The 24654-nt window shown below is 42.4% G+C and overlaps 1 protein-coding gene across 5 annotated transcripts in view; it reads left to right on the forward strand.

Moving 5' to 3' along the window:
* The first annotated feature begins 342 nt into the window (after positions 1-342).
* The window catches only part of Fas1 (fasciclin 1), a 231060-nt gene continuing 206748 nt past the window's right edge, over positions 343-24654 (forward strand). For 4 of the 5 annotated variants that reach the window (XM_071790226.1, XM_071790228.1, XM_071790227.1 and 1 more), the window contains exon 1: positions 343-910. In XM_071790226.1, the coding sequence (XP_071646327.1) occupies positions 809-910 (102 nt within the window). In that variant the 5' untranslated portion in view covers positions 343-808. The remainder of the gene's footprint in view (positions 911-24654) is intronic. The other variant, XM_071790229.1, reaches the window with a different exon arrangement.

Here is a 24654-nt window from a genome sequence, read left to right on the forward strand (position 1 = left end):
TTGTTGAGGAAAGACCGTTATCAGCTTTCGACACGCGCCATCGTCACGCACGCCAAATGTGCGCCCATTACCGAACGCAACCTGTTTGATATTCAATTTCCGTTTGGAATTTTATCTCCACGAAAATCGGAGCAGCTGTATCAGGTCGAATTAAAGTGTCATGATCCACGAGCGCGCGGCGCGGCGCGGCGCGATCGCGGCATAGGAAAAGGCGGGTGACGTCACGTGTTCTCGGCGGTCGCACGCGCGGGAGGGGTGCGTAACAGTGGTGGGGGTAACTCGGCTGCGGGCAGGCCATGCCGAAGACTCGTTGCGGGTGGTGGGGTGTAAGAGGGGTCTAGGCATGGAGAGGGCGCAGTACCGCGCTATCCTCCGTATCGTTGACACGTCGAGCGGAAAGAGTGCGAGAAGGAAAAAGATCGAGGAGGGAAAAGTGAAGGAGAGACGGATCGCGCGATCTTCGCGCTCGCTCATCAAATCGACACTCGCGTTAATCGTCCTCGTGCGTGAATAAATAAATTTATCTGTCCCGATTACGGTGTCCGTCCGTGGAGAACTTCCGGCCTGCGACGTTTCCGGAGCGGCCTCGCGAACGCGTTTCAGTGGCGCGAAGTTGACTCTCTCTCCCTCCCTCTCTCTCGCCTTGTGTACTCTCGATGATCTATCGGTGAATCGATCGTCCGGCGCAGATCATCCGGGGAGATCGTCCGCGTGGCGCGTGGTGAACGGTTGTTATTCGCGAGTGAATTTGGTGAAATTGTCCCGTGTGCCTATATCCCGAGGGAGCTGCGCCCGGCTGCGAGGGACGATGCTGGCATTCCTGTTCGCCGCGGCGCTCGCCGTCGCGAGGATCCACGCTAGCCAGGTGACCATGGACGCCAAGATACGCGACGACTCCGACTTGTCCCAGGTAAGAAAACGTCTTCGCTATATATATATTAAATTGCGCGTTCTCCAAGTGTCATCGATTCAGCCGGCGCGGCGCGACGTATAACGTCGCGGATATGCGCCACGACTACCTACCCGCGTGTCCTTGAACGTTACGCTGGAGCGACCGTGCGCGCGAGAGCCGCGTTTAAATGAATAACGAACGTGTGCTCGTACAATAATACTGAATGCGGCAGAAAATTTCAATGCAGCGACAGAGAGCTCGTCGCATGCAGCCGCGCGATGATTGTGCAACGTGTTCCGCGTGGCATCGTGAAACACAGCCGATTGCCTGTCATTAAGAGTTGTCTTCCATGAGAGAATCGTTTGCAATCACCTCGATCGCCTTGGTGATTTTCTCACTCGGCGTCCTTTTACGCTTTTCTTTCCATCCTGCGTGTTATTTCTATCGGGAAATATTCAGTAAATGAACGTGGCTATGAGAACGTGACAAAAGCGAGAAGTATTCGCGCTAGTCATTGTATTAAATTAACGCGATCGATATTCAGTTACAATGGGGTGAATGATTTTTCTAACGAGATAAAAAGCATGTTCGCACAAATGTTACCGTCAAAATCATCAAAAAATGTCGAAATGTCAGATAGTGATATATTTTTTTCGACGTTCTCTCTGCATATATCAAATTTTAATTTTAACGATGAATAAAATATCGATGCGAGTAACAAGAAGCTTTCAAAAAATTAAAAAAAAAGATACATATGTGTGTCATTTAAATTATTTTACTACTAAAATAGCAAATGTGAATATTGAAATGATGAAAACCGAACGTAATTAGATCTGCTTTTTACTTTTTTATAACTTAATTTTTCTATATTTTCGGAATTTTGCGCAAATTCCATTATTTAGAACTGTCGCGCGCACAATTTTTTTTAGAGAGCTGCAGAAAATCGATTATGTTTTGGAGTGACACTTCTGTCATACGTCACGTCGCTCGATTTTTTTCCGCATCAGATTCACGGTTCGACATGATCGGTGGAGCTGCCCACTCAGCGATACTTGTTCATTTCAACGTCATTTAATCCTTCCATATCCAACATGAGATCAGTGATGACTGCAAATCCAATTTTTCGTATCGAACTGGCTAAATCTGCTTGTTGTTGTTTCATGTGTTTAACTCTTATTTATCGTTGATTTTGGAAGTAATTAATCGTCGAGTATTATGACTGTAGCAATAAATTGGGAAAATTCAGTGACAGTAAATTGAGTAACAGTAAATTAAAAACACAGATGATTTGTGAAACGAAAAATGACGAAAAGATTTAAAATCTTGAAAAGACGAAGAAACGCAAGAAAAATTATAAGGGTTTGAATCTGATCTCATCTTGAACAATTATGTAAATACTCTCGCGGATAATCGAAAGTTTGAGAATTCCGAATGGAGCTTCGCTCCGCGTTTTCTTCCTGCGCGCTCGAAATTTCGGAGTAATTTGCGTAGGTGGTCGGTGCATTTCGCCCAGGTGGTAAACCGATCGCCGGGTTTAACGATGTATGCAGTCGTGAGAACTTTTCCGGGTGGGAACAGGAGGGCGCAGGAACGGATGACGGGGGGGAGGGGAGAAGGGCAGAAAAGTTTGTAAATCGGGCGTGCGAGATGTTTCTAACTCGGTTGAATAATGTATGAAACCGGCGGTTATTTACTTCATTAACTTCTTCCACGTGGCCGTAATTAAATTGCGCTAAAGGAAAGTTGCGAAACGGGCGCCTAACTCTCATTAGCCTGCATTTTTTTCCCATCCTTATCCGAAATTCATGGCGATCGCGTAAGTTGCGTCGCCATTCATCTCCCCACGAATCTCTCTTACGATAAATTACGATAAATTTTCGCACGGTAAAGAATGGAAGTGTCGCACGATCTTTCGACAGGTGCTTCGGATTTTGATTATCGGCATCGGCGTAAACGCGCGTAAAAATTTGATGGCGCGACAACGTTAAATAACGTTCGAATACTTAATAAATCGCGGATAATGGAGCGGGTAAAAGAGAATTACCGGAGCGAATGTCAGCGTCGCTGCACCGCGCATTTTTTTACAGTGTCATTAATTAACACGATAATCCAATAACGTCGCGTAAATTTAGTCGTAAACGTCATGACGGTGCGGAAAGCCGTTACGATTTAACGATCCACGCAAAATAAGAAGAGGCGCATTATCCTCGTTACATTCGCTCGTAATTCGATTATAAACGCAGAGCTGCGCGGCCAAATAGTTTCCGCTGCGGCGCGGCGGATTGATCTCTGTGAATCATCGCGATATGAATCATTAGAATCGACCATCGATGAACGTTTGTATGGCTGTTTATTTCCTCATCTCTCCTGCACGAGATGAGTCACAAGTTATTTCGTCGAAATGGAAATTAATTTAACGTTAAAAATTGCTCTCACAATACGTGAGAGCCCTCGTTTAGCGGAGAGCGTTCTTTTTTACAGAAGGTTGTAAATATACGATGCGGAGTTAGCTTACACGTGGTATATCTTCCATCCACATGCCGGCTCTTTCTCATTACTTCGCCCCCGCTTAGGCGAGGGAACCATGCAGTCCGGCGCGACGTCTACGCCACGAAGCACTCTCACGCACACGCGTGGGAGATACGCATGCACACGCGTGCATGCAACGTGCGTCATGGCAGAAGCGGCAACACGACTCCTCTCTCTCTCTCTCTCTCCGGTCAATGACGTGATTTCAGTTAGACAGAGCTTCGAGGTGCTCCTTTGTCTACCAGTTTCCAGAGGTTCTTGGCCTTTTTCTGCCTAGTCGCGAATAAATCTTGAACATCTTCGCGATTACGATGTCCAATCAGCACGTTCTAGTCGATTAAACCGTTCGGCGACGAAGCGCGCGGAGATAGACGTTTTCAGTTACTTAAAATCGCCATAGATTAAATAATATAGTAGATTTAGTAGATATTAGATAATTCCTAAGTCAGCAATTTAACACATCAAAAGCATAAAAATTGCATTCTCTTAGACCTTAGGACTTTCTGATTGCGTTTCAATATTATTGGATATTGACTGTCTATTCTTATCTCCTTAGATGTCTTTGATCGGTGATCCATAGTTCTTTTCCGATTTGGATTGAACTCGGGAGAGTGAGTGGCGGGATTAGCTTTACGAGGCGAGTCGGTCGGATCAGCATTTTTCATTACGCCGACGTGCTGAATCACGACGGCCGGTGCGTAGGAGGAAATTCCACTCTATTAAAAGATCTTGTCGACCCACGAGTGTGGGTCATAATCCATAGGTTAAGAGCCCTTGAGCGTAATACCTACGAGCGTGCGATCCGTATTTATATCTGCCGCGCCAGCAACACCTGCTGCCGTCGTCGCGTCGCACGGCGCCGATATGAATGGAGTTGTACGGGACTTAGCGTGAATATTGCACGAAAAAAAGAGTGAAAGGGGCGAGCAAGGCTGCGGCTTGAAGAAACCACGCGGAAGAAACCGAGCGTGAGAGCCGCCGGCGCCGAGAAGCGACGTCGTTCGTTCGTTCGCCTTTGGTGGCTGAATAACCCGGCCTCGTTTAACGAAGACTCGCTGAGATTGTTATCGGAACCGGCGCGCGAATAACGTTGTTGTCGACGGTTCCGATCGGCTCGTATTCCGCTCGGTCAATTGTACTTGCCGCGTCGCATGCAGCGCGTTGCAGACAGTAGCCGTGTTACCCGCATATCCTACATCTATTTAAAAGAATATTCTCAATGAGAGATATTAAGTGCTATATTCAGACTATCAATATACATTGTGTAATATTTCTGTCAGGAAATTTCGATAATACACAATGAAAAACGTGAATATTCTTTTTGAATATATTTAGAAAAAATGATGGTTTATAAAAAGAAGTCTTTCCAAATTAATTATCTGATGATTTAAAAAATTAGATTTTTCAAGGAAAATCGAATACTTGAAGCGACGCAAATTTCTTGCGAGTCTCGCGGATCGATTGATTTTATGTTGCGCTTCTCTATGCATAGCGTTATATACGAAAAAATTGTTCACAGGGGACATTAGCTCGCGTACAGACTTTCCGATGTCAGTATTGAATGAAAGCTGGCGCTCGTCCCGTCGACGACATTACAATAATGCGTTTCTTGCTTCTCTCTCCCCGGCGCAACGACGACGGGGCGAACGATTCCGCCCGGCAACTTGTTGCTGCGACAAAAATCGCCCGGACGGTTCTCGCCGGGGGGTTAGTTTTAGTTCCAATCGATTCGACAAACTATTCCCAAACACGGAGATATCGAGGCCCATTTTCGCGGACTTTATTTAGTCGGTCGATCGACACGGCCACTTTTTTACCAAGCATAGACGTACGGTTTGGCGCGCCCGGCGCCGAAATAAAATTTTACGATTTCCAGGTCAACGCAGCGTCATAATACCCTTGTATTTATAACCCAGCACGTAGCGTTCGCCGTTCTCTCAGTTACACCGATAATTCTTTTGAAAGCGAAAGTCAGTCGTATGCTATTACAAATGGTTGACAGTAATTCGAACAAATTGCTATATATGGAATACCGGCGTCTTCTCTCTGTTAAATCGATAACATAGTAGCAGAATGTCAGTTTCGTAGTTTCGCTATTAGCATGCCGCGGTTCGTAGATCTGAGAAATACGAAGAATGGAAGAATCTTTCAAGTTTAGTCAAAAGTCTGCAAAAATGAAAGAGCTCCCCCGGAGAGAATTCCGTAATTCGCGGCGAGAGAGAACGGAAAAAGACGTATCGGGAATAAAAGAACGGGGGAGGGGAAAGAAATATCGGATTCATATTGCCTTCACCCTGCTGCAAGATACTTAGCTTCCGTGAATCATGTAATCGGACCGCTGCCTCGTCGTGGAAATCATCGGAAATCGACGCGCTGCGCGAATATGTACCTTCGCCACGGTCGAACGAAGGTTGCAAATAACCGGTTTCGTTCCTCCTTCGCCGAGCGAGGGAAGACCCGAGAATTAAGAGAGCTGGTTGATACCATCGACGACCATTTCCAATTTCAGCGAGCCGATGAACCGAGAAACGGCAGCTAATAGAAACCGGGCAGCGCCTCAGCGAGCTGACTCGGTCGCGAAAATATTTACTGATAATCTTTGCTCGTAATGGTTGTTGCTTGTCAAATACTTGACCCGGCGAGCTGCTTGCTCGCGAAGAGCACCGCATTTATGGATAATAGGGCAGAGATCCATAGGTAATAGGGCAGGGGGTTCATTTTTCACGTAATTTGCGTTCGATTCCTCTTTCAATGAGATGCTTCTCTGAATCTTCATTATTCAATCCCGCGAACCGATTCCTCGTTTACATTCCGAATACTGGTACGTTTGTATCAGTATTCCACTAATTATTAATGATCCTGCTTGGAAATGGATTTTTACGAGGTCAAGGATCTTTTTCTCAGCATTATGCCAATTCGCAAATTTATATTTCATCTTTCGATTTTGTTAGAATTTCACAGTTTTATCTTTTTGTTTCCATGCACTAAGGCGGAATCTAGCCATAAATCTTTCTCACGGATATAATCGTATCTAGGTCTTCGCGATCGAATAGGTGGGACGTAGTAATATGTATCGATCTAAGTGCACGCCGAAGGTCGTGGTGATAGCTCGATTGGGTCGTGTTTGCGGACACTAGCACCAGTAGCTTGTTGGCCTTAGCAAGCAACGGTGTATAGGATCCAATTACGCTTGATGCAAATCTGTATTCGCGACCAGCATGACTTCAGATAGCCTCGAAAACAGTTCGCATGACATACTGATAGAACCGGTAGTTTGCCGTGCAACTGATGCACGTACTCGCGCTCGCAGTCGGCGAGCTGAATAAATTATGCAGAGCAACATTTAAAAATATTACGCAGGAGCGTTGGAAAATTCTGAAATGTGGAATATTTAACTCGAATACATTCAGATGTGCTGATCCTTAAAAAGAGGAGAAAGAGCAAAAGAGAAATATTTTGCTCCTCGTTGAATTTTCTAGATGAAATAAGGTCGTTTATTAATTTCTTAAATATCCAATTAATGATTAATATAATTGCGATAATATTTGATAATTTATATTTAATATCCCATAATTTAATAATATTGATAATTTGATAATTACATGTTACGATATACGATGCATATATGTAAATGACGATTATATCTCGAGATATGTAGATTGTAGATCTACATTATTTCCATCGCATGACATTTCGAGCAATCTGGCCATGTCTTCTTGATATCGGAAAAGTCGGATATAGTAACGGCGGATATACGGGCGATCAATTCTCATTAACGGACGAGAAATTAATCCGCGGTAGTGTATGGCGCGCGCGAGAGCAAGACAGCCCCGAGTCGGGCCAGCGTAGGCCGCATTGTATCAAATTCAATTACACGCGGTGCAGGTTTCTTGTCGCCTTCAGGCAACTGAGTGTCCCTAGATAATCGCGAAAACAGCTCGCATGACATGCCGATCTATACGGGCGATAGATTATTACCCAAGTATATCCGCAACGATGTTTCGGCACCGCCGCCCACGCATTACATCGCCCTCGTGTGATGAATCGCATTCAATTATGCAGGATGCAGGTTTCTGTTGCTAGCGCACGGATTACGTTGAAAGTGGCTTTTGCGATTAGATCGATGACTTAGTAAGCCATTCGGTGCATCTAGTCGATGCGAATGGATCGCTAATCACGATCAATTAATTGCTTCTCCGGTCGTTTGCGCAATTTTCGGATTTGTGATTTTGAACATTCTCCGGTTTCTTATTTCTTGACTTTTATTTGAAAATCACGAAACTTTGGCTAATCGTAACGCATTAATGAGTATTGATGTTGATTTATTCGTTCGTTTTTTTTAAGTTTATATCATGCGTCTATCGTGATTGAACGCCTGATAAATCGCGGATTGTCTCAAAATGTCTGAAGCATGCCTAACTTTTCCTCTCCGAGGACTGTCGTTCCCATGTACGTCTATATAGCCATTGGCTCGGCGCGGAAATTCATCGTGGTCGCTAACTATCTCAAACTACCGCTACTTTCAACGTGGCAGCCTAACTATCTTAAACTGCCAATGCGTCTGACCGCTCTCTGTGTGCACCGCCCGGGCGCGATTCTGTGCCGGAAAGGACGGCGTGTCCTTTAGCCCGCGGCGATTGTCGAAAATTGGTCAGATATCCCAGGAATTTCGGCGGCTCAAGTTCGATTCTTGTTGGAAATTGAGACGAAATGAGAGTCGGTCGGTCCCGAAGTGCGAAAGGATTTACACGCGGAAACTTGGTCACCGACGCTTTCAACTCGAATCGACGGGGTACACTTCCGCACTTTGCGTGATCGAATGTCGCGCGTGCTTGCCGCATCGGTTCGCTGCTCAAAGCCTCGCTCTCTGGCAACAGCCAGAGGCTATTCGTTTAGAACGATTTGCGATGACGTTCGCGTCATCGCTCGTATCGCATTTAATACGTTTATCGACTGTGAAAGGATATAATAAATAAATTCATAGGTTGAAACGCGCGCGTTAAATTCGATCGGGTTTAGGCCGGCTTTACGCGAATAGAATAAAATATCTATTTCGGAGATCAAAGATCTCGGAATTGTAAAAGAGAGAGAGAGAGAGAGAGAGAGAGCAGTCGCGAATCGTGTGCGAATCGGAGAAAGAGAGAAACGCGGAGCACAAGGACGACAGAGGAAATTTCCGGAGTCACGATCGTCGCCGGCGTCTTTTCGCCGACGCGGCACACGATTCTGGTCTTTATGGGGTTCCATATTTTACGACGTAACACACGCCACCCCTGGCTTCTTCTCCTCGCTGCCCCCGGAGGCGTCTACACGACGTATTGTTCCGGTTTTCGAGAAACGGCGCGCCCGCCCGCTATCGCTCCAATCCCGCCGGTGGATTCTGTCGAAGCGCGACCGCGTTTACGGCCCCCTTGCTCTCTTTTTAGCTTCTTTCTTTCTCTCTCTCTTCCGTTCTCTTGCCCTTCCTTTCCTGCGTCTCTCGCAGCTGCATCCAGATCCCGGATGCATCGGAATCCCGACGCAGCGGAGCGATAGATCGGCTTTGGGGGGCGCTTCCACCGTCGGGTTTCCCGGACAATTTTCGTCGCGCCGTCGCCGCCGTTATCGTCGCGTCGCTTTTATTTCGCACGCGGAATTCAGCATACCGACGTAGGCGTCGCTACGTCGCGCGTCGCGCGCTGTTTCCATATTTCCGGTGAATCCGGAGTGAGGAAAAAAAAAAGAGAAGTTCGAGGGAATGACTCGAGGGAATTAAATGAAAAGAATCTCGCGCCGCGAGTCGACGGTCTTCTTGGACGCGACGTGGGTTGGGATGGCCGGGGAAACGCGAATCGTCGAATGCGAAGTTCTAAGACTATAAGAGAATTCTGCAGTGTGGTCCGGGGAAAAACGTGTTTCTTCCCTGCCACGATGGGCTCTCCGTGGGAAAGCGTGTTCTTCGCCACGATGCACGTTATCGTTCGCGCGCATACAGACGCCCGGCGTACACAGAGCGGGATGCACATTGTTTCGTCTCGGCACGAACCGCTTGTTAAAAATATCCGGTCGGAGTTTGAGAGAAAGAGAGAACGAACCGTCGAAAAGAGAGAGAGAGAGGAAGAGGAGATGGGGAGAAAGACCACACACTGCAGCGAATTCTACAGTGTTCGTTCACCTTCGCGAGAATCATCGTGTTCGATGATTCGATTCTCCCTTCTTTGCCTGGGAGGCACACGAGCGAGTAGACCGTCTAGCGAGCGCGAATCACGGGGATTTCCTTCGGAAAAATATTTGCTTTGGTTTTCGAGCGTGGTACTCGTACTCGTTACCGGCTCCGCGAGACGAGCGCGGTATATAAATTACGCTGGTACACGATGATGCACAAAAGTAGCAAAGAGAAGGAATCGCGCTGGGCTGCAGAAACGCGGTTTGAACGGAGCCGGATTTGACCCTCCGGAGGGGCATCAGGCGTCTGTCTAGACTTTTTTTAAATTAAGGTCCCGGAAGGATTCCTCTCGTTATATACTAGAACGCCGTTCCGCTTGACAAGACGTTACGGACTGTTTGAAAGGGGTAGACGGTAGACCGAGCATCTTGAGACTAGAGAACGTAATCTAAACGTCTGAAGATCGTGGAACGCAAAAGGTCAAAGACTAGAAATACAAAAATTTATTTCAGACTGAAGATCCGATAATTTAGGTTTTCCAATATCCTAAAAGATAAAATAAACAATTATCAAAGAGTTAAAAGTTCAAAAATTCAATATCTAATAAATATTTAAAGTTTTAAAAGTCCAAGAATTTTAAAAATTCAAAAATACAGTTTTGCAAATCCTTACATTCGTGCTCTTTTCCTTTCTCTCTCGAAAATACAGGAAAGTGCCTTTGCGTCTTTGTATACGCAAAAGTTAAGTGCTCCGCGCGTCACGCGTGTCGAAAGTCTCGTCACGTAATTTTCACCGGAGATGCGGTCACGCTGATGATCCTCCTGAGATTCTATGATGCTACGATTATACTTGCAACTTGGCTTTTTAAACATCAGTTATTCGTGAACAGTTGCGTTCCGATCTTATGCGGCGTTGAATTTTAATTATTCCTTTGAACGTTCATTTCCTAAAGGTTTATTTAAAGGCAAACGTACTTGCAGCGATTTGCATATTTTTTCCGTGATTATATTATACATGTACATATAATGTACGAATATACATTTAATTGATATTAGTAATCTGAGTAAAAACAAGTGGTGCATCACTATTCTATTCGAGTATCGTCGCAAGCGTATCACGTTTTGAAATAATATTTATGAAATAATATCCGCGAAAATAACCTGTCACTTGCACGATATTCTGTGTTTATATTGTCGTAGGATATTATTCGAAATAACATTGTCCACTATTCATGGCTCGATGGTTACTCGTCTTTATTACTTCGCTGTTCACCATCTCTCAAATAAGAGCCTCTCGAGAAAATGTTAATAGCAACGAGGAATTAGAACGTTCAGGTCTCGTCCTGACTTTCAAACGAAGTCGAAGCGGTCGTTGGCGATGGCGCCATTAAGAATGCGACGGTTTGCGAAAATCGTTGTCCACACCCTAGCGGTAGGGGGTTTTATGGTCGACGACCGTTTCTAGCGGACTTTTCTGCTCACCACGTCGCTTAATGGCGCACTTCGTACGTTCGACTAATTATAGCACTTAAGCAATCCTCCGACGAATGCCGCGGGACGGAGTCATCGTGAGAGAACGTAAGGTCGCTCGTTGTACGCTCGGCATATGCGAGTAAGCGAAGAGGAAAATGCATATTTCACGGTCGCAAGTTAGTCATAGTTGTCGTTTAGTTACATAAGAGTTTCCATTCAAGTCTGTATACGCGATATAGTTTTAATGATTTCAATTATTTTAGCTTTCTTATAGAGTTGCAAAATTTTCAGTCACGATATTTTTAATTCATGCGCGTGGTTAAATGTGTTTGTTAGAGTTTCCGATTTTCACTTGCAGTTGAAACATCTCAGAATCCCTGGAAAATTTAGATTTGAAAAAGATTCGGACTTTAATTATTCTATATATATTTAAAGAAGAGACTCCGCATACCGAATTATTTTTACCGAAGGAGGAAACTCTGGCGAAACGCGCGTGGCAGAAATAATTCACGAACGTTGTCTCTACCACACACACACCGATTTCCCTTCGTAGAATCGCATAAATTCCGAGTTCGACGTCGGCGGAATTTCGACTCTGCGGTTGCCGAGAGTACATACGAGTGAATTTCACCCATAGTGTACGTAACGTTATGAATTATGTGGAGAGGACAGCATTGAGTGGTAATTGAGGAGGTAATCATGTCTCATCCTCACCCACACTTCGCTAACGCTCCACACAACGTCGTACAGCGATGCCCCTATGCATAGTTCACAGTTCGTTCTCGCCAATTAAACTTACGAGACACGCAATTTTTCGTTCACGAGAAGACATGTGTACGTCAGCGAGAAATGTCGATGTAATTTCGAGCGGCGCCCGGAAGTGATACAGGAAAATGTTTTGCAATCTCTGAAGCGGAAGAGGCATAATAAAAAATTTGTGAATGTAAATAATTTATTTAAGTTAATATGGAACGTGTATATACATGTTGACACGAAAAATTGACTGAATAACAAGAAGGATTAATGATGGAAAATTAGGCCAAAAAGTTTATGTTTAATGATAAAAAAGTATGTAACGTGCAACTTAAATATGATGATAAAAAACCGACAATTAAATCGTATTTCGCTGTCGGGACACCCGTTGTGTCGCACGCGATACGCAACGAAATAGTGAGGGTTGGACGTGCGTGCGATAGGAAGTAATGATTTCTGAATTATTTAGTCTAGACTTAAGTATGCCATGATAGCTGGACGATCTATCTCCTGCCTGGTTCGGAGTGCATTTACCCGCATTGATCGAATCTGCATATAGGGCGTTGTAAAAATCGCGTGCACACCTAAAGGCCGGCCATAGTTCTCGGACAATACGTATTTTATTTAATTCTCCGCGAATATATCTCTAATACGTTTCTTTTGAAACATCACGAAACGGGGTATTCACTTCAAACGCCATAAAATATCGATGTCAGATTCGAATAACCGGCAAAGAATGGGCTGCAAACGAGCCGCGAAGTTGAATCTATTTCACGCGAGTTTCGCGTTAATTAAACGCATCGACCGCCGCCGCGGAACTCGTTACGAGACTTTCTCTCCTAAACTCCCCGCGGATAAGAAAAACGGACGGCGGCCTTTGTGTAGTCGTCGCTATTAAAGCGCCTATAATTCTTTTGGCGTACCAGGAGCTATGGGATGACTGAAAAGTCACGCGATACATTTGCGTTTGTAACTCGTGGCGATCGAATATCTTTTAAGTTGCGTTTAGCAACTAATTTTGAAGCCGCGTGCTTTGAAATTAGCTGGGTAAATCACGTTTGAAACAGTATTTACACAGTTTAACAATTTAATTATTTTATTTTATTATGAATTATGTAAAAGTGGCGCAAAGCTTTTTACGCGATTACATTATTAACGAAACAAACGTACAGCCGTACGAGTTTTTATGAAATTAATACAGAGATTAAAAAGTGGATTAGTATAATATTATAATATAACATAATGCAATTTAGAGTATAACACAATATCGTAATACAGTACGGTTGCATAATATAACGTAATTTGTGTTCAACAAATTTGCCTCTTTCCTTTTTCTCTTCATTTTTTGCTGCGGCCGTATAAATTATATAAATATAATTAAAATAAAGGCGATTCTCGTTAAATAATTTCATATCGTCAATCGTCATCGAGCCGAATTTTTGCGCCCTCACAAAAACGCGCGTCGTTTCTTTTTTCTTTATGGAAGGCAATTGACCCGGACAGAACGGAGTTAATTAAAGACCTTGTCCGAGATAGTTGCACGAGGAAAAGTACAAGTCTTTCTCCCCTTCTGCACATGTAACGTAAAAAAATGAGGAAGCTAGCCCACGACTATATGGAGTTTCTCTTTTCTCTGCTCGAATACTACATTAATTGCCGAAGGATTACATTTTCCCTTCATTCTTCTCCGGATATTATTGAATTCTTTCTCTCTCTTCTGTTTTTTCTAAATTTCTTTAGCATATGTCAAAGTACAGAAATACAGATATTTTTTTACGATAAATTCGAAATTTATGAAGAAGCTTCACGCGTGTAAAGACGAACGATGCGCGTTATTGTTTTAATTAAAACAGTGACGACGATTTCAATAGGCAACCGGGTACGTTAACTGACAAAGGCGGGTACGCGCGCCCATCGGCCGTTGTGCAATATCAAATTTTCGTAGCACAAAGCGTGCGGCGGCGATTAAAAAAAAAAGATAGAAAAAAAACGAGACCTCGGGGAAATTTTGCAACCCCGCCTCGTGATCGATACAGTAGAATTTCGATGGCACAGAAAACAGCTGTCGAGAAAAATCCGTTCGACGTCGTCCTCTCGAATGTCGGAGAACGGGGAGGGACACCCTATTTTTTTTTTTTTTTTACTAAAACGCGAAAAAATACACATTAAATCCAATCTCGCGCCATGCGATATCAGATATCACGCCGAAAGCTACGCGTACCTCTTTTTTTATGAGAAATGCCGCGCTCGATAACGATAGTACGAGCGATAGCGTTCGTTTTACGTAAAACCACGAAGTATCGAATATTAAAGTGCCAAAAAAAAAAGCTAGTCGCAATTGAAGCCGGAGGCTGTAAAAGTACGATGGCAAAGTAAACATATTCGGTTAGGGATTTTCGATAGGCAAAGTCGATAGAAAACGACCTGTAGTCGTAACCGCATTCATGCGTAGTTGAATTTTACGAAAAACATGAAACACTTTCACCTCTAAAAGTTATATGTATTATACTGTTCCACAAGTCGCGCATTTTCTATCGATCATGCATTCGTTAGTGAAATATCTTTTTTTACATGTGTATCTCGCTTCTCCTAGCTTTCATGATAATTAAAATCCCGATTAACTATGTCACTATACATTTAAAGATGATCAAATATTGACTGCGTTTATCTCTCGTAAGTTCAATTTAGCAAGTTCACTTAATTTGTACTGGCTCTACAACGTAAATTACATTCTTGTCATCTTTGTGTTCTTATAACGTGGCTTGGTCGCGTTATGCATGATTCACATAAAATTTGCGACTCTCAGGACGTATTGCATATCTTTTTTAAATGTAAATATAGGGAAATAGAAATTATTGCCAGGCGGATGCATCTTTGATTAATGTTTAAGCGCAAAAATAATTTCGTTTACTTATCAAGCACCTCCTGCAGAATTACTGACGATCTACTGTACGGCCGCGGAATACATTTCCATAGTAAATGGCGGCACGCTTCTGCCCGTGATGCACGTTTCCGCGGTATTCTTTTTCTCCACCGAGTCGCGGCGCAGCATTAATTTTCCGATGTATTACAACGGAATGTTGATTCACGGCGATGCGTATCGTCTCAACGGCGTCTATATCGTGCGTGATTGTCATTAATCATTTTGGCGCAGGGTGCGCCAGCGCTCGCAAGTGCATTCGTGGCACGATCGTGGCGAGCTTTTACTACTGAACTGTAAGTAATCGGTTTGAAATTTCAATCCAACCGTGAACCGTCGACTATTATTGCTGCAAAATGGTTGCAATCATTTTTTATGTAAAACAAAAATGCGTATATACTTGTATTAGGCTCGCTTGATTGTAGCAGGTGAAAGTCTCAAATGTGAAAGATGCCATGCATTTTTTCGCTCATTAAGAATTGAAGACGGATTAAATATGGGGATTTCCTGCAGATCCTAAAGATTCAAAGAAGGAAAGATATCACATTCCGAGCATTTTCGATTCACGCCCAACTTTTGTGTTAGCTGCGATAGTTCAGTCGTTACCGTGAGGAGCGCGGGTGCGAAGTTTCCTCGCGAATTTTTCTCGTGTAACAATCTCGTATAACAATGCCGTGTACTTGGCATCGATCACCCATCTCGCGTTCGATGCACAGACTCGAACAAAAGCAAAGCTCGAAAAACCTCGTATAAGTTCGGATCGCCATAAATAATGCTCGGAAAAGTAATTCGATATGGAGGATTGTAAATAATGGCCGACGCCGGAATGAGCCACAATTTATAGCCCGATATATTTGTATCCTCCGCCCTCTTCTCCGTTAACCCTTGATCACTGTCACGCGACATATTGTCATGTGAGACATCACGGAGACTAGGGGGTGATCGATACGCGACATTCTGCGCTCAAGAAAAACCCACGTGTGATCGCGTGCGTGTGCTCGACGTCCGTCAGGGCGCCAGGGCGCCCGCGTTTCTGTTTGTACCAAAAAAAAAACGACGATCTATATGTTAACCAGCAGACTTTCTTGGCATGATATTAACATACGACTGACTCGTAGCGATTGAACTGAATTAATCAGCTTGTACAGTTTCCTCTGTCACAAAAACCGACAAGACAGGAAAATAGGAATAAAATTCTGAGGTCTGAGAAATCGAGAAACGAGAAGAAAAAAAGATAAACAGAGAGGAATTTAAACTTCGACCAGAGATATTAAATTTCTAAAATAAAATAATTTATTTATATATTTGGATACTTCTTTATATGAATGAAACTGACATTTATTAAGATATCAGAATTTTATTGCTCGATACAATTAATCGACATAAAAATGCAAAATAATGTATAACAAGATATGAGATTCATATCGCGAAACATAGAAAGGAGATAGTATTTTCCATTACTTGAATGAGTGAAATACTCGCGCTAGAAAATAATGAGAAACTCAACAGTATCAAAAAGAAGGAGCGATCGTTATAATACTTCTAGAACACGAGACATAAAAACGCCTGGTAGAATAAACGAAGCACATGCTCGCGCTGCTTAATGCGGATCACATGCACTCATTAATGTAAACTCATTAACCCTCTGGTCGTTAACCTCTTCCGAAACCGGCAGGGCAACAACCTCGTTTGATAAAAAAAGAAAAAAAAAAACGGCACGTGCAACTTCGTGGTGCGCAGAATTTACAGCGCTCTTCTCGTTGAACGTATTGAAGAGTGCTCGTAAAGGGATCAAATAAAAATTAGCGCGTATCTCTATTATGATATAATTCCTCGGTAATTGCATGGAAAACAAAAGCAAAAAACGTAGTACGTGTTTTATATATATATATATATATATTACATATATGACATATCTGAATTATATACACATCCGAATTTTATATATATCGGAAATAGAGGGATATTGATAACTCAAACCGCGTCGTGCGCGATGGAATTATTAAGTGTACTTGCGCGAGTGCGATTGAGGGACTTTTTTATTTTTCCACCCGTTAAGTGCCCCAAAGTGCTATTATTTGTCACGACCAACGTGCGCGGAAATATCGCGCTGTGGAGTGCCGTATACCACAGTGAAATACGGCACGATTCGCGTTATTCTGACAAAGAGACACGACTATTCGGATTAATCGCACTGAAAGGATAATAGACGGCGCGATCACTTTTCTATACACGAAACGATTGAACGCGTTCATGACGAGAAACGGGAATAAGCGATGTTCGAAGGAAATTATCAGGGATACAAAAGAGTCTACTGAAGGAGAAAAGCCAGCAATTAAGTAAGCCAGCTACCGTAAGCGGAGCTGAGAGTGAGTTTCGGCATTTTGGGATTAAATTGGATTCCCGATTGTCCATTACGTCGATCGTTTAACAAGCCAAGCTGGCCAATCGCCGACGCTGGTGATCCTGCTTAATGCACTTAAATGAGGAGATACAAAAGCTCTTCCGGTGTCGGTTCGAAAATTGCAAACAGTTCGATTGTGCATTCTTCGATTTGTTGGATGTATTCGGTAAAAAATAAATATTACAGTATTATATATTATAAATAATATAATATAGTCTATATAATATTTGTTATATCCGCCTTTCGTTCTAAATGAATTTATTATTTCACGAAAGAAAATTGGGCGTATGTTTTATTATTACTCTTTCACTCTTCAGGTTTGATTTCATATAAATAATAAAAATTCTTGTTAGATCGCAGTTCATTAAATTAAGAGAGAATTTGTGTATTCAAATAAGTATCACGGAAAGAACGGTTTAGCTAGAAAAATAATTTCGTTGCACCATCAAAATAATTATAGCAGGTCGCTAAAGTATCATGACAATGCTTTAAAAAATTTTAATATTTTAGCCACCAGTTTGAGTGTTCTACATAATTATTTTGATGGTGCAGCAAAATTATTTTCAGATCTGTATATCTAGCTAAATTTTTAAATACTTCAGCAAAAACCCGTTCTTTCCGTGTATTTCTGTAAAAAATTATAAATTCAAAGATCTAGGTTCTCTAAAAGATTTCTTTATTATATATACGGGTCTATAAATAAATGTTTTAGATCTATAAATCCAAAGATCTAAATTCTTTGAGACCGATTTTCGTAATTCTATCAAAAAGACTTATAAGAATAGAAGCGTGGCGATTTCGTCCGATCATCGTAGTGGGTCGGTCGCCCTTGTGATCGCATCCGCTTGGAAATTGCGGACAGCTACGGACAATGTAGAGACACGCGGCAAAATCTACGAGACATTCATTTTAAAAGACGGCGCACATTCGACGTGCTTATTTCCGGTCGTCCCTCGGGATTCTTTCCGTCTTTTCTCTCGAGTTATCATTACGTCGTCGCTCCGTGCAATCGTAGTCCGGCAAGAAGTGACACGTGCTCGTGAAGCAGAAAAAATATTATTTTGTACGCGCATCTAGAATTCCTTCTCCGAGAGAAATACTATCTTGTTGCACAAAAGTGCTTGAGTATTGTGATTGAAGTATTTAGATTTTTAGATATTTGAATTTCCAAGTTTTTAAATTCTTTAGAGTTTAAAAATATCTCTTATTATAAATTACCAAACAAATAGCTGCATTGTCGTATTTTCATTATCTGACAAATTTCATATATATAGATTTATAAATTTAAAGAATTATTAAATTCAAAGACTTTTGGACAGATTTATGTGTGAAAACATAAATTTTAGAATCAACCGATCTCATGAATTTTCTTTATCCACAAGAGTTTTTGTATTAAATCCTACTTTTTATCTTCCTTGTCCGTGCTTTGTATTCTGCATCTCTCCCATTTTACACTTTCCACCTTTTATATTTTCCGCATTCGTGCTATATGCGCCTATATGTCTCACGCTACGCCTTATGTGGATTATGTTACGCCGTGACATTTGGCTTTGGGTAGCGAATATGCTGGAAAAGGAAGCGTGTTCGTGCGCAGGTCAATTCCCCGGCGGTTTAGAGTCAAGTGCAGTTCGGGTTCAGGTAGCGCCGACTGACAAATATCTTTCTAGAGAATCGTCGGGCACAAAGGAGCACCCGCTTGTTCTCGCGGTGGCCGTATGCCAGCTGATTCCGGATAGAGCAGAAATTGAATACTTATGACTTCTTTTCTCAAGAGGGACTTAGCTTTAGAGATAATATCATGTCGAGGAGGTGTCTCCGCATTTTCCTCATGTTTATAAAAAAAAATGTATAAAGATAAAATTGTTCACACAGATATTGCGCGGTGTTTCTGAAATTATGAAACGATACATCAGCGGCAGATTCAGTTTTTCGGTATTGAATGAATTTAAAAAAGATACTATATCTTGTTTAATGTACAACGTTTCAATTTTAACGCTAAACAGAGCTCTCTCATAATGAGCTGCGTGGATCGAGCGGTCGCCGGAGGGAAATTAAGACGAGTTAATCGAGAAATGATATTTTCGTTGTTATCCGTTTGCGCGCCGACAGTGCGCAACATAATTTGTAAATAAAAATAGAAGCATGCGAATCTTTGCCGCGATTTACACTCTAGTCTGCTGGTTAAAGCGTTAATTGCCCGGAGGGTACGAAAGTGCTCGGCGTAGTAGACACCGTACGGCTGAAGTAACAGCGTGCGGTACGATTATATTTCTTTTTACACATAAATAGTAGATCTCCGCCGGCGTGTGCATTCCGCCTGTCGCTCCAGGAGCAGACAGGGACGGAGGCGGTTTATTATTCCGTCCTCGAGCTCGTACGTCTGCGTGTACCGCGAAAATAAACCACGAGCGTCTAAATTCACGGTTCACTCCTCGGTGTAGCTGCCTCTGATAATATTTACTGTGGCTCTGTCATCGATGGAAATCAATGCAAACACCATAAAGCATCAGCAAACCGGCGATGTGTGCTGTGCAAACACATATTCCTTATCGACTGTCGAATCGAATCGCGGCCGGACGAAGTAGCCCTGGAAAAAGCGTTAATCTCGCCGAAGGTTTATGGTATGTATGTAATCTCGCGCTCAGAGTCGGATTTAAAATGTTATGCATTCTAGATGTTTGGATTCTGGTTCAACTATTTTGCTTCTCTCCGCGTGAGTATTGACGCGCTAAAAAAAAAAAAAAAACGATGTCTACGCCTATAAAAATACATCTGGTATGCTAGGAGAATTTATGTATGAAAAGCGCCTAGGTATACAAGAATCTAAATACACTGCTTCGAAAGGATGTAAAAATTTAATAACGTTGAAAGATAAACTTCCACATCCATGTTATTTAATTTACTCAGAAAAATTGTAACTCAAATCTACTCTCTCTTTCCTCTCGAAATTTTTATTTAATCATCCACGTTCATATCACATTTCCCCTGGCGATCTATGGCACACTCGCCTTAACTGCGCAAACTGAAGAAAAGTGTAAATTGAATGACCAAAACACACCGAGAGCGAGCGAAGTAGAGAGGGTGGAGACCCTTCCGAGCCGCTAGCGAGATTTCCGGTCGAAGGCTTCCGGTAACGATGATCCTCCATTCCATGAAGGAATTCAGTCCCCGACAGGCGTTTTCGTTGGTTCCATTTTGGATCCCTTTCACTTATATACGCCTTCCCTTTTCCGCTCTCGCCCATCGCCCCTTTTCTGTTTCCACGGCATAGTCGCTGTTGCTCCTATGCATCCGTTCCATTTCCTGGCCGTTTCGAGACGTCAGTCGCATCAGACGCGTCGGATGAAGATAGAGGCTGGGGATCGCTTAATAGGATTTCACGTCGCCCGGCGCGCTCTCTTCCATCTTTCCTCGCTCCTCGTACGTCTGCGAGATTAAGCGATCCGCAATTTTGCGAGAATGCGACATCCACCGCAATTGCATGTCCGCAATGAAAATCTGTTAGGTGCAAGGGACCTCTGGAGGATAAAAAATGCCATGAAATCGATTGACCCTAAGATTTATAGTACCGAAAATTTGATCTAAGCTTAATAATTCGTAAATTCAAAAACCTGTGCATAAAATTTACAAATGTTTTCCGAATCCGTGTTTAAAAATTTTTGTTGTTATAAAATATTTGCTTGATATTCTATAATTCTCGAGATACGTTACAACACGTTTGTCTGAGAAAGGAAAGTCGCGAGTATCTAGGTAATAGTTTTCCTTGAAAACACTTTGGAAGTGCTTTGCGATGAATGTTTCGTGAATGAACGTTCCTGATGGAACAAAAAGGAACAACGATCACTTCGCCGAAGTCGAGCGGTACATCCGTCATGTACTGTTGACGTGCCGCGCATTTTCTATGTAAATTCGCGTATCCAATCGAATGAAAAATTTTTTCGTCGGAGTTTATGTATCGTATTCCATCGGCAAGGTGCAACGTATTTAAACAACTCTTTGCATTTATTTTTGAATAATTTTATATTGTAGAAAAAGGGAAACACTTTTATGCACTGTAGGAAAATGTAAGCATACGAAAAACTGCAAATAAGTTTACATTTTAAACAGCTCAACGCGGAAGTTGATGAGTAACGTAAATAAGAGAGTCGAAATAAATACGACGGACGAATGCAAATAACGCTTGACTCCGGACATTCGGGGAGTAAAGAAGAAGGAAGAGAGCGTCCTGCTGCAACTTGCACGATGAAGGAAGAACAAATGTGGTCAGACGTCCCCGGAAGAGTTTAGCATCCCCAATGCGTCGTAATGACGGAAGGGTTACAGGGTTACGAAGAGTGGAAGAGTCTCGGAAGGTTTTTGCCGCCGTAGAAAAGGGGATCCTGGCCTCCTTTCTACGGTGCGCGACAAGGATCCTCGTCCGGTTATGGCTCGGCCCTTGCATGATCCCCTTTCGCCCGTACTCGTCCTCGAAGTTGGAACCGGCGAAACGTTGGTTATATGTCGTACGTGTCTAGAGCTCGGGGAGAAGATTTCTAACCCCCCAGGAACGGGAAACGTGACTCGAGAGTTCCCACTGGAACCGAGCGAGGGGTAAACGATGAACCGCACTACCGAGATAGCGTGAAACTCTTTTCGCAAAGCTCCATATTCCCTCGTCATTCCCCACGGCCTTTTACCCATGAAATCGCGTTCTGGCCTTCATTAATGATCCTCGTTAATAACGTGCACGATCTCCGTTCATTAAAAAAACTCATAATTAGTTTCGTATTCGCAACGACCTGGAATTTTATAGACACATGAATCTAGCAATTCTGACGCGTTCAAGCGCTTTTCTTAAAAACTTATATACATATAGTTTCATTAAAAAATTTATGTTTAGTTTTGCTTTATTTTATTATTCAAGTCGTTATTTATCAAAACTAATTGGATCATATTTGACTGTATTTTCACGGCATCGCCTTACGTAAAATTCCGCAAAACACGTGTGTGTTACATATTTACGAAATTTTACGGTTTCTCGTCTGTTTTAAGACGACTTACGTGACGAAAAATGTCATACGCGTTGTCCCCAAATGCGATTAAGATCCACAGCGCAACGTATATATATATATTTCCGGATGTCACGTGCTACCATAAGAATGTCAGCAGCACGTTTCCAAGATGGTGCAAGACTGGGTTAAGTGCGTGATCTACTCTATTTAATCTTATTAACGATATTTCGCCTGTTAGCGATATACGCCACTTGTTCTCCGTTGCTTCGCAGAAGTTGTAAAAGTCGCGAAGTTGTTCTTAGAAATAACGACAGCACCATGAGCCATTCAACGTAACTTCGCATTACGCGGTATATCAGACCACTACGAGTATTAACGTTTGTAAATTTAGAAGGTTCTTATTGTTAAGGAAAAGATTCGTTCCGTGAAATGCTACAATCGTTAGATGAATCCGCAGTCTGGTAAATGTATATAGGACCCTATCATTATTCTCGCTCCAATACCTTTCGTATTCAATATCTGTCAATTTAATGATGCATTGCTTCGATCATTGTACAGTTACAATTACGGTAAGAACGTGACAGAAACGAGGATCGCGAAAAAAAGTAAGGATAATCCTTTCGTTTCCCTCAACCTCAGACTTCTTTCTCTTTCCCGGCTGGGCGAGCAAGGAATTTCGCTTCGCCGGGGAATTTCGGGGCGATGCGTTATCTCTTCGGGCAGGGGTATTTAATATCCAGGATATTAGGGAGGAACGAGCGAGGGATCGGCAATGGCGACACCATCGGAGAGAATGACGAGAAAAGTCACGAGGTCCGAGCGTTCGACTGAACGGCTCGTTTAAAACGACTACACACTCGTCGTTATCAACAAACTCATTTTCGTCGTTGATAAATTTATCGTGTCTTGTAAATTAACTCTTATGAGGGAAAACACCGCCAACGCTCGCTATTTCGCGTTAAGTAGTACTCGCGGAGTTATTCAAGTAATTATTCATGCCTTAAAAAATAGAGAATGGCTAGGAAGATGGGGTTCCCTAGCGTAGTGTTACATCTTAATCCCAAGTTTTACACATAATCGCTGCGTTTTGGGTACGCTCGTTACTGCAGTATACTCCCGTCGTGCAGCGCCGTGCCGCGCATTAATTTAATTCAACCCGATGAAGTTTGCTTTACTAACAGCTTTGCTTTCGGCCAGCTGTCTAGCTAGCTGGTCTCTAGATTTACCGGCTTGTCTGGTATGTAAACGCTTCTACTGCTAAAAGCTTCATGTCCTAAATAAATCCTTAGATTAATCATAGAATACATATCCGTAATCGTACTTTTCGGTGAAAATAATTATAAAATCCACATCTCGGAGGATTTTTTTCCTTGACGAACGCAAAAAGAGTTATCTTTAAGAGTTCTGAATTTTTCTCGTTTAATGAACTAAAATATCTTCACGGATCTTCCTATATCTGAATGCACATATTCGTTAATCTCTATATTTAGAATGTTATATATACACTGAAAAAAAAAATACTTAGATCCAAGAAAATATTTTTTCACATAGTACCAATGGCTTATTTACTTAATATAATCACATATTTATTTAGAATTAGATATCTTTACTTAAATTAAGTAAAAATAATATACATAAATTAAGTGAAAATAATAATTTATTTAAATTAAGTAAAAATATCTAATTCTAAATAAAAATGTGATTATATTAAGTAAATAAGCCATTGGTACTATGTGAAAAAATATTTTCTTGGATCTAAGTATTTTTTTTCCAGTGTAAACATAATTATTTTAATTTTAGATTCACGAATCTAAAATTGAAATAATTACGTTTATATATAATCGAAGATATAATCTACTTAGCGTTACATTTTGGAAAGTATAGACTTCCATTCACACGAAATACGCTTATAGATTCGTGAATTTGAACGTGAATTTTGAAAGTTTATATCTACCGATTCCTATATTTATGATTTATGGACGTTTATACGTAAACTATATTATATAGACTGTCTCAGAGGGCACGTGCATGGCAGTATCTGCTAGGGTTAGCAGACACCTGTCATAAATAAAATCGCTAGCACTCGGCGCCGCCGAAACCTGCACGAGAGCGCGCACGTTGAAAAATATATCTTATTACCGCCTCGTCGGCGTTGGCTGTCGACATTACTCTTCCGCGTATAATAAAACTTCCGCGTGGACTAACTGCGCGTTTCTCGCACGAGGATAAGATGTATCCCGTCTCGTAGATGGTAGCCACCACTTTCGTTCCCCTCTGTTCTTCATTATTTATCTGTAAGTTACCAGGAATGGGAATTTCCTGTTTCTTAGCGTGCGTGATCGCTGGCAAACGTTGTCCCAATTAGCGCCGCATCGTATCCGCATCGTCGCGCAGACATTCGTTGATTAAGTCCGACCTGCGTTCGATTGCGCCGCCCGCGCCGCTGCTACGGCGAACTAGTGGTACAGCGAACGGCATTAATTAGATCAATGACCGCGCCTGTACGAGATATATCATCGTCCAGTTCTACGAAATGGGCGTCATCGAT

Source organism: Temnothorax longispinosus, chromosome 10, assembly GCF_030848805.1.
Source record: "Temnothorax longispinosus isolate EJ_2023e chromosome 10, Tlon_JGU_v1, whole genome shotgun sequence".
Taxonomy (NCBI): Eukaryota; Metazoa; Arthropoda; class Insecta; order Hymenoptera; family Formicidae; genus Temnothorax; species Temnothorax longispinosus.